The following is an 11146-nucleotide window of genomic DNA, read 5'->3' on the forward strand; positions in this document are numbered from 1 at the left end:
GGTGGGCCAAAAACAACATACCCAGTCTGTAACCTTGACCTCGAGGATGGATAAGAGGAGAGCACGCTCTGTGGCGAAGTATCATCGAGCGCAGGCAGCGCTAATCACTCTGAAAGGGTCTGCTTATGTGCCTCAGTTTCGTAAACTGGAGGACAAGAACGTCAACACACATTGGGACCTTGAGAGCGATGCAGAGGCATCTTGCAAGCTCAAAAATGCGGATGGGTCTCAGGCCGCTCGTACAGCGGCGAATACGAGACGGGGACCAAAGGAAGTGTTGTGGATCTGGAGTGTGGGTGGTTTAGCAAATGCAGTGGAAGTGCATGACTGTACGTGCTTCTTTTCGTCCCGTTTAGCCGTTATCGATGTCGATCAGTGGTCCGTGTCGAATGGTGCAAAGCCCGGGCAAGAAAAGAGCGATGGAACGAGGAGGTGGAGCTGTTGCAAGAGGAGATGAAAAGAGTGCTGCGGTTCCTGCATTGGGAACAGGGCCAGTGGACAGAGCGGGATGAAAGGAAGCGGGATGACCTCGATCCAATGACAGCCACGGGAATGAAGGCTTACGCACGCCCGTCAGGTCCAGACCCATCAAAGAATTGCTGAGACATTCTTTGCCACATAGAGCAAAAAACTGTCCGCTACGGTCAAAGACTCCATTGCGGAGGATGTGGGAATCCTCCAGGCAACACTGGAGGGGGCATCTTCTGCTTTGGTCGGCAGTGGAATGGCTGAGTTGGAGTGGAACGAGGGAACATCGCACAGCTGAATGACATCTATGATTGTTGTTACGCATGCTTATTGCACTGCTGGTGTAGATCGTGGCAATGCTAAGCCACTCAGTCAAGCAAGAGTCAAGCCCGCGCTCATCTACGCTCATCACCGTGCCTGGTTTGTCCTTCTGATTTGTTAGAAAAATGCAAGCAGAGCGTTAATACTACTTTAGTTTTACCACAAAGTCTAGGCTACTTGTAGTCTAAAAAATATGTGATGCGCCAACGCCGTTGGCGCATCAGGCTTATGACATGACACAGCCGGTCAACTGGGTCACTTTGGGAGGCAAAGCAGATTTTAACCTAAAGTAGGACATAACAAGTCAGTTTTGGCTGAGCTTTGGTCGGTCTTGACATGCCGTGGTGATCTTATGATAGCCTGTGGCTCTGTGATTTGATAAATCAGTCACCTGCCTGAAGCTGTTTCCATGTGGCAGATGGAAGCAGCCCCTGGTTGGGCCCGGGGATTTTTCAAACGGATCCGCTGGCTATAACCAGGGGTCCTTTGAAAAGTCTACAGGCACATGTGGTTTAGTGTTGGCTAGTGTTGGCTAGTGTTGGTTAGGGTTGATTAGTTAGGGTTTGGGTAAGGGCAAGAGATGTATATATATATGCTGTTGGGGAAAGTGCTGAGTTAATGCTATACCTTGTTAGGGTTTGGAGAAGGGGTAAGGATGGTTAGAGAGTAATAAATATTAGTAGTGAGTATGATACAATTATTGATTGCTGTTGATAACCTTTGTTGATTGATTTAATTGTTGGCATAGTGCTATAATTAAGGGGGCTAAGTCCTATCCTATGGGACTGAGTCCTATTGTAAGGCCCTGGATTCCGCCAGAGTTGCACTTTTGGCGCGTCGCTGCTCCATGATGAGCTGATTATATTCACATGGTCCCTACTATGACATCATCTCTTTACATTACTTGAATACCTAACCTTTTTATATAGTAGTTTAGTCTTTCCGAGGTCAACAAGTACACTTACTGTTCGCGTTGGGCTCTAGCCGTATCAGGTCGTCAGGTGGTCCGACTGCAAGTAGGTCTGGGGAGCACAAAAGTGGGGTTTAAGCCCGGAGAATAGATGATATTGATATTAGCCTAGCGACTACATCCTGTAAGTACAGTTTTTATACGCTAAGAGATTAGGGATGGATCGGATGGGCGCTAGGTCCCAGGGCGGATCGGATGGGCGCTGCGTAGGGCCGCAGGGGTGAAGGGAAGGGGTTAGAAGAATGGGGGGAGCGTTGAGGAGTATGGAGGTTGTGCGGGCCTACGCGGGCCCGATCGGCCCCCGAACGGCCCCGTGGCCCGGCAGCCCAACCCGAACCGTGACATCACCCCCTCCGTTGTGGGCGGCATCTCGACGCCCTATGGGTGTGCGCGCTCTGATCTTCTTTGCGAATCTTCCATCATCCATTTACGAGTTCCTCACAGGGCACGAACGGGTTGAGTGTGTAGAATTCTTTGAGTGCCTCCTCCGCACCTTCCAGCTTATCCCGCAATTCCCACGTCCACTCTTCCTGAGGATAGCCCTTCCATTGGATCAAATATTTCAGGCGATGTCGCCCTTGTTTGCGAACGAGGGAGATAGCCTCTACCTCGTAGTGGGGTTCCCCGTCCCGCATCTCGGCCGGAGGCGGCGGAACAGCCCGTTGGTGATCCGCTACTAGGGCGTTCCAGGGTCGTAAAAGCGCGGTGTGGAATACGGGACTAACGCACCATGTCGGGGGTAGGACCAGCTCATAGGAGGTATTGCCGACTTTCCGCTTGACTTCGAACGGCCTGAATCTCTTGTCTCGAAGGCCGATCGCTGGTGAGGTTTGTTCCTTGTAGGTACACCTTGTCACCCTCGGAGTAGTTTGGGTCCGGGGTATGCTTCTGATCGTAGTACTTCTTCATCGTTTCTTGAGCTTCCCTCATGGCTTCGGCTGCGTCGGCCCATGCCTCCTTCATTTGGTCGGCGAATACCGTAGCAGCTTCCGTCGGCACCTCTTGGGGAGCTTCAGACCCTTTTCTCGGGTGGAACCCTAGCGTTAGGAAGAAGAGTGAGAACCCCGTGGAAGAGTTTACTTTATATCATCTGCCCTCTTGAGTTACTGGTGCACATGCTGGGGCACAAGGGCCCGGAACATGCAGTACATAATGATAAGTCAGACAAGGGAAACACTGCACGGCCGCGGGTTCACTCCTGAGTCCTGTTTGAGGGGGGAAAAAAGCAGAAACAAATTGTATCGCCAATATTGATACCCACTCGTCGAGTCGTACGGGGGTCAATCCTGACCACAGAGCGGAAGCACAAATCACGGACCCAGACGTTGAGCCGCGTGGTGTGGTGTAATGTTATCCACCTCATTCTGCACTGCTTCAGATGGCACATACAAGTCACAGTGTTTGCTACATGTGACGCGGGCTAAGATGCCCAACTCACGACGATAACCTACACTCACATGGAGTAAAGCAATGCAAGATATCACTGTGGTTCCTTATTGGTGGAATTTTTTTGGGCATGATTTCCGTTTGTGAAAGCAAACTGAGTAACATCCGCTAGGTGCATTGCGAATTCCCAGTTGCGATCAGGCCATCCTTGTCCCATCCTCTCTCCACACCTTCGACACGAACCCCTCCGCCCACTCCTCGTCCGCAGTGCGGTGCACACAGTCCTCCTCCGGGGCAATGCGCTTCGCCCACTTGTTGCCGTCCCTCACCCACGACCACGACTCGACCGCGTCGTGCCCTTTCATCTTTGCGTGGCAGTCGCAGAGCGAGAGCACTCGCAAGGAGGGCATAGTCGCCTCCAGCGCCGCAAGCGCGATGTGTTCCTCGCGGACCGTGATTTGGCAGAACGGCTGGAAGCAGTTGAAGCGTAGAGTGTGAACGCTGTCCGGGAGGGTGATCTTTCCTGTGGCGGCTAGTCGGGCCAGGAGCTGGAAGTATACTCAGTAAGGACATATACACACAAAATGATGACTCGCCTCGATGACCCCTTCTGTCGCTGTCAACGCATGAGAGGATGCAGCGCCGTAATGGAAGAACGTACCCCCAGAATCCCCTGTCCACCGTAAATTCCGTCCAAAGTCGAGCATGTCCACGGAGAGACTTTGTAATTGGGGAGCGCTCTGGCGTAAAGTGGTGAACAACTCGGCCAGAGGCTCTTCCTCGAGCGGCACGAGATGTGCAATTTCTAGATGACGGACAGAGGGTGTGCTTGCCAGCGCTCCTGCCCGTATTGCAGCCAGAACGGAGCTGATGTCAAGCTGGGCCTGTGACTCAGCAGCGGTCCCCGGCGGGGCCAGCGCATGTAGATTGAGGAGAATGACGATATGGTCCACGGGCCGGCCTTGCACCAGCGGCGGGACAAGTTCTGCGCGACATTGGACAGTTTTGAGATTAGGAGTAGTCGTTGGAGATATGGTATCAAGCATCTTGCGGTAGTCGTCCACGTCTTCGCCGTCAATGTCGAGCATGATGTCTTCCAAGCACGGACAGTACTCGAGGAGGGTCTTGATTTGGGTAGGCGGCCATTCTATGTGCGATATGGAAAGTGAGGTGAGGTTTGGGAAGTGGGTGGAACAGAGAGGATGTGGTGAACCGCCTTCCGTGCATTCTAAAGCGAGACGCTGCAATTTGCTTGTGTCAACAAGAGACAGGAGTGGCATTAACTTGAAGTCGCCGTGGTCGAATGTAATCGACAGGGAAGACAACGTCAGGGTACATGGAGCATTGGCGTCCGTTGAATGACACCCCGAAAGAGCGAGGTTCTCTAAATGGACTAGGGAAGCAAGGGCTTCCCGTAACGGAATAGTGATTTCCAGCCCCGCAAGGGACAGCGCAACGAGATTAGTGTAGTTCCCGAGTGTGGAGACGAATGCATTGACGAACTCGGTGTGTTTCTCCGCCAAAACATCCGCGACCCCACGTAATCTCCTTGGGTCCCCCAACGAAAGCTCCCGCACCGAATTCGCATGCTTGCTCGTCGCCAGCGCCTTGGTGAACTCGATTTGCCGTACAAGTAGTATTGCCTCTCGTCGTGAGCCAGAGCCATTCGCCCGGGCCGCCTCGAATTCGACATGGTGGATGTAGATTGAGCGGAAAAGGCGGGCCTGACAGAGGCGCCGAAATTGGCGGCAGACGAGACTGAGCTGGTGCAGCTCAAGTCGGCGGGGGACGAAGGCCCAACATTGGTCCCATGTCTCTTCCGCCAGATGAGGGCGGCGGGGAGGCGCGGTTATGGCCATAGTGACCGTCGGGAGCAAGTGCGGAACGCTGTGACCGTCGCTTTTTCAGGGCGAAATGAATCGCATGCCTGCATTGGATGCGAGTGAGACGTGGCCGAGTGAGACGCAGTATAGAATGAAGGAGAACAGAAAGGAGGTGTCAACCTTTCTGGTGCCAACTTAGGAAAATGATTTCTCGGTCTTGACCTCCGAGTCCATGATCATGCTCGCGTTCTGGTTCCCAACTACCGAACCGGCATTCCACACCGACACTCCAGCAACCGTTCTGGATAGCCACGAAGAGGAGACTTTGATCTCAAAAACCAGATTCAGCCTGAGCGCCAGTGCGTGTCAATGGTTTCCCGTAGTTGTAACAAGCTCACCGGTGACCCTTTCCATTCAGTGTAGTTCTACTCAGTACTCAACCACAGACTCGCTATGTCTTGCTGTCGGTGGTTGTACGCGTAATGAAGACGTTGATATGCTGTTTGCGACAGTGACTGTCGATGGACTCGGAGCTCTATATGAAAATGAAAGGGGCAGTGCGCTGCTGGGTGGCATACTAGTACGTCGACCAAGTTCAAATCTCTTCATCCCAAGGCCGATACGTGCGCTCTTCCACCAGAATCCCTATAATTCACTATTTTGGTGCCCTGCGTAATTTTAACTTCCTCTTTCCAATACCCCCCCACGACGATGCTTTCCTCGTCCGATCCATTTCTGTCAACTGGCGGTCAGTCACGCTGTCGTCACTCGGAAACACGTTAGCATGCTCCTCCTGCCATCTTTTTCTCGCTCGGTAGCCTGGTCAACTTGTCTTCTTAGTCTAAGACTTGATACTAGGGACAATCGCCCCCGGTCCAGAACTTAACTTTCGTACTTCAAGAAAACGACTCGGAGAGGAGTTAACAGGACAAGCTCCATTCTGGTAGCTAGTAATGCGGGCAATGCGTATCGACAAAAACAAGAAGAGAAGGATCAAGATCATCCAGTTCTGCTTCAAAGCCTGCAGAGACAACACATACATCCCCTCGCCACCAAACAGACCGGAATCAAGCACGGCGCGCAGCCTATCAGCATCGTCCAATGGACACACCCGCTCTTCGATTGCAACTCAGTGCACCACCACTCCGCCGCCTCAAGCCCGATACGGTGTTTGCCCCCGTCATAACCCTCCCAGTTCCGGTTTACGAGGTCCGTCTGCGGGTCGAAACATGCCTCAGGAACGCACGTGCAGTTGCAGCACGCCATATCCACCAGCGCAGTGCAACATCCGCGGCTCCGGCGCTCATCGCTGATGACAGAGTCGATACCGCCAGCAGCGAACTGTGATGTGAGCCCCATGGCCGCGGAATGCACGCAGAAGTCGGCGAAACAGACAGGGGTCCGGCACGGGCAGGAGACCACGGTGAGCGCGCGGTCGGCGGCTTGGCGAGCCGGGGTTTTGGACGGAAGGGAGTCGTAGCCCATTGGTGGCATCGGTTTCGGCTCTGCAGCAAGTTGTCTCGTGTTAGGGCAGCAAGTGTGGGGACGCACGCTGAGTTATGACGCGTCCATGCCCGGGCTGGTGGCTCGCCATTTCGACCCCTCGACCCGTTTCGCGACTTGTACCGGGCAGAGATTTTCCACTTCACCGATTATATGAAGGCTTCGCCGTCGTCAAGGCGATAGGCAAATCATGATCGACAGATCGGGAAGGACATGCGGATCTTCGGCCCTCGGCGTCGGTCGACGAACTGGCATTGGACGATACTCCAGCTATTGCCAGTAAGTATATGGTGACAGTATACTCACGCGCCTCCACTTAATCCTCCCTTCAGAACTCGCAAGGGCAAGCAAGCCTCGAACTCACGGCAGCAAGTCGCCAGCAACGGAATCAAATACTTAAACTGAGCCCAATGCAGCGATCCCAAGCGAATGTAAAGCATGTGAGTGCTAAGGTAAATGTTGTAAGTCACTGTGTCCGTGGACTGTACTCCTGTACTGACCTGCTTTCACTCGGATCTGGTTGCAACACTGTATTGACTGACACAGTTGGTTTCGAAGCACCTCCACCGATTCCCACGAAGCTTGTTCTGCTGAATTTATTCATCTATCGTACAAGAAAGCACCCAAACTGTGTGGACCTAGACCCCAATTCCATCCACCGTCAATATCTTTCAAATGTCCCAGTGGTCCATCTGGCCTCCACCGCCGGAATAAAACAATGACTCTGAACTGGGGAAGTCTTCGCTTGTGAACTCGAAACCAAGCTTGGTCCCGCTGTCCTCCTCCAAAAACATCCCTGGACAAGCATCTTCGTCGATCCACGACGCGAGGGTGTTGTCCGAGCCGGGACTCGCATAGTCCTGCCCATAATGCTCAGGCTCATGAAGCGTCAGTGGCGGGTAGGCGTTGCCCGAATATCGCGGCCGGGAGTTTGGTGGCGGGGGAGAGAGTATATGGGAGGCTCGGAACGGGCTGGGCATTTGCTCTCGCGCTATTCCTACCTGCGACTGACATCGGCATGCTGACGGGCCCGGGTGAAAAGCTCCTCCAGCCTGAGGGCTCCACCGGCGGAAGCTCGTGGTACCCGGCGCTCGGCGGGTAATAGCTGAGGACTTGAATTACAGTGGGCACTGGATACTGGCAGTTGAGCTTGCGGATTTTGCAGCGCGTGCAGGCCTTCTGCTCCGTTGGCACACACTGCGCGTGATTAGCAATCCCTTGGATGCCAGCAGAAACGCGTCCTTACCCTGGCTTTCAGATGTCTGCAGTTCATGCACGCAATTTTGCTGCGTGGAAGCTTCTCTTTGTGCTCTCCGCTAGTCGGCTTTGACCGTATCACGCGGGAAGCCGTGGTTGATGGGGGCCTCGGCGGGAGGGCCGGCGTTGTTGAACGGGAGCCCGCGTCAGACGAGGACGGCGGTGAAGCGCTTGCGGAGGAGGGGGAGGAGACAAAATCCGGTTTGGGGCGTGATGTGTAGCGCATCGTGTGCCGACCCACCTGCTGTAGGGTGCCCTTTTATCCATGGTCTCGCGCAACCATTGGCGTCTGCCTCCACGGTCAGGTCGCACACCCCAAACGATGATCGACGGTGGTACAAAGCAGATATGACACACCGTCTGACCAATGGGCCGCCAGTTTTTGATTCCCGTCCCTCAAAAGTGATCGCCCTCCCGAAGATCACTGATGGCGTTGGGCGCTTGCTGGGAAACCCGCTTGGCGCGCACGTCAATCGCTGTCGAGACTCTGGAAGTCATCGATTCCGCAGCACACCGTGTCCAGTAAAGTATGGCCACGGGAGGCAATGTCGTGAAATCTCGTCCAGATCAATTATCGATTAGTTTTGTGATCGAGTTAGCTCGCAGCAACGAAGAAAGCGAAACCGCATTTGGTGGGCAACCAGCAAGGAGTGCTCATCGCCATTCGACATCAGTTTTCAAAATCGGGTGTTTCGGGCCCGAGCCCCGCACAGACGAACCCACTCTGCCCCGACATCAGATTTGCAGCGTCAGCTAGAAGCGATGCAGCCTCTCCTCTCGTCGGAGCCCATCGAAGACAACGTTAGCCACCAGAGAATTATCCTTGCAACCAAAATAAACCGGTCGGTCCGTGATCGCACGACTACGAGCTCGAGGCGTCATGCCTTATCCGACGATTCCGATGTCCGCCCTGCAGTCAGCGCAACAAGTAACGGGTGGCAATGACAATCCGGAGGAAGCACCTCCATTTTACGCCAAGTTCTTGCCATCCACGCAGACCAGCAATCAGCATCTCCAATATGCGGTTTATGATCGGAGCCAGCGGAGGCCATGACCACAAATGGAAAGTGTCGCCGCCTCGTAATTGATTGGCTGGGCTTTTGCTGTGGCACAGGACAGGCGTATTGAATGTAGTGTTCCGTAGAGACACGAAGACAATCGCGAAGGCGGCATCTTTCGCGGATCCGACTGTGAAAGGCAGGTCGACTGCCTTACTCGGAGATGGTAGTACTGAGAGAAAGAAGTCAACGGGAAAGGAGGTGGAATGATATCGAAAGCGTCCGTCAACTAGTTCCACCACCTAGTTCTACAAAGCAAGGTATCAGCCAGGTATGGGTGGAGATACGTATGAAGTGGTATGGGCAAAGAATCAACTGAAGTAACGTGCGTGTAGGAGTGGATAGTAGGCAGGAGAAGTGTTATGAGGCAGCTTCTAACAAAAAAGGAACTGAGAGAATAAGGAGTGGTATCAACTGAAGTGAGGGGTAACGGATAACAGGCAGTGGATGTCAGAAAAAGGGCCCAGACAGAATGTTGTGGGTCTAACCAACACTCGCCCCCCCCTCGTTTCTTCATGCGAATGGAAGAACGCGACATTTTAGCGCTATGGCGTGTCCCGGATGTGCCGCTGGAAAGCAAGCTGGGCGAGCAATGGATGGGAGGTCGATTGATTAGTGCACGGAAAGCATGCAATCATTGGTTGCTGTCCTGGTGGTCGCTGCATTCCCCTGATAGACAGTCTCTCATTGAGAGAACGAAGGGGAGATAGTGGTGCGGTCATGGAAGCAAGACCGACGGAGTAGACAGATGAGGCTATGTCCAGTGTGAAGTCGGAGACCATATAGGCCAATCGAGTACACGAAATAACAAGTGGGCTGGTAATCGTCGGGAAGAGGAGCGGATATGATCAGGATGCGAAGATGGGGCGGCGGAGAGGAGACGTGAAGGGAAGGGATGAACGGCCCGATTCAGAGCGAGCGGGTCCTAGTCTGTGCTCGCGTTCTTTTCGGGGCTGAGGGGGAAGGCGATGAAAAGACGTTTTTGACTGGTCGAAGACTTTCGCAATGTTTGTGTACGCATCCATGGCCTGCTCGTTTTTGTGTACGGTTGCAGCCGTAGTGAGGTATAGTCCGTATAGAGCACTGAAGACGACCGCTTATTCGGTGAATTAGCGTGTGAGGCTAGGGGAACAACGACGTACCTAGCATTCCTCCCAGCAGTTGTATGTCACGCTTTCCACTACACCACCAAGGGCTTGAGAAGTACGCATAGTCAAGGAAGCGTCGTTCTGGGTTGTCGTGTGTGGCTCAAAGCCTAGTATTTTTCGAGGTGATCATTGTGCCCGTCTTGAGCGGCGAGGGGGTGAATAGAGATGCATCGCGTTGCGTATGCGGTACTGGTGAGGCTTATTCGAGTTCGTGGAGAAGCCAGGGAAAAGAAAATTTATGTGCGTGTGACATGTGTGACAGCGGCTTGTCCTTGTCCTTAACCAAATCAAGCGCCATTGTAGTTGATTTACTCTCTGTATGCATCGGTATGAATTTGATTCTTCAATACAACTCAGACACTAACAAAATATTAGGCCCGATACTGGCCTTTTTCTTTTGTCGGCGTCCCTTGTGTTCCAAGAGTCAAGCCTTCCAAATTGTCGAACGTCCGACCCATCCTCATAATGCAAACTTTACCGTGAAGACATATGTGGGCCGTTCAATGGCTATGACAGATTGAATCACGTTCGCTTTTCTAGCTGTGACTGCCCGTGGCCGGACCCAAGGTGAACTACTATGCTTAGCCCAAACTCAAAGTTTTGATATGCCACCAGGTGCCAGTGGTTCTTAGCGGCACAGGCGTCAACCGTGCAGACAGTAACATCTCGAGCATGATCATTCCAGGCCAGAATACCAATGTGTTGCAAAGAAAACAAGGAATTCGGAAACGAGTGGACAGGTATGTAAATCCGTGTTCTCTCCTGCTTCAAGTTTTCCTCTGCTTAAAGAGTAATAGGGAGGCAGTTAATGGCAATGAGGCCAGCCCACTCCTTCTGGGGAGCCTCGCAGGTGACGGTTGTGCCTCCGCTGAAATAAATTGAGCGACATTCGAAAACCAAGGAGAAAAACCGACCAGTTGTTGCCGATAACGGTAATGGGGGAGCAGCTGAGACCGATGGGGATGTTTGCTCCCCCGAGATCGATGCCAAGAAGGGCAAGAAGTCCCGATACAACGCTGCTGGTCGACGAAACAACACTGTTGCAGCACTGGGGAGAGTCGGAGGGTGGAGGGTCGTTGCGAGATTGCAGGCCCGAGTTGGGGACGGCGACAGCAAGGGTCTGCAGCATTGGTGAGCTCGTCACAAACCCTAGCGCCCAAGCCCACTCACAGCGAGAGCCAGGACGGCGGTGTACTTGAGGTTGGCGAACAT

General features: G+C 53.3%; 1 protein-coding gene across 1 annotated transcript; it reads right to left on the bottom strand.

The window, feature by feature from the left end:
- Nucleotides 1-10717: 10717 nt before the first annotated feature.
- Nucleotides 10718-11146, bottom strand: MIND_01406900 (Hydrophobin 2; the record flags this gene model as incomplete). The annotated part of the gene is made up of 3 exons (XM_037370469.1): nucleotides 10718-10802; nucleotides 10849-11054; nucleotides 11105-11146. The coding sequence occupies 3 exons, from the start codon at nucleotides 11144-11146 to the stop codon at nucleotides 10718-10720; spliced, it is 333 nt and encodes a 110-aa protein (XP_037213061.1).

Source organism: Mycena indigotica (genome assembly GCF_014461135.1).
Source record: "Mycena indigotica strain 171206Taipei chromosome Unknown Mind.scaff0018, whole genome shotgun sequence".
Lineage (NCBI taxonomy): Eukaryota > Fungi > Basidiomycota > Agaricomycetes > Agaricales > Mycenaceae > Mycena > Mycena indigotica.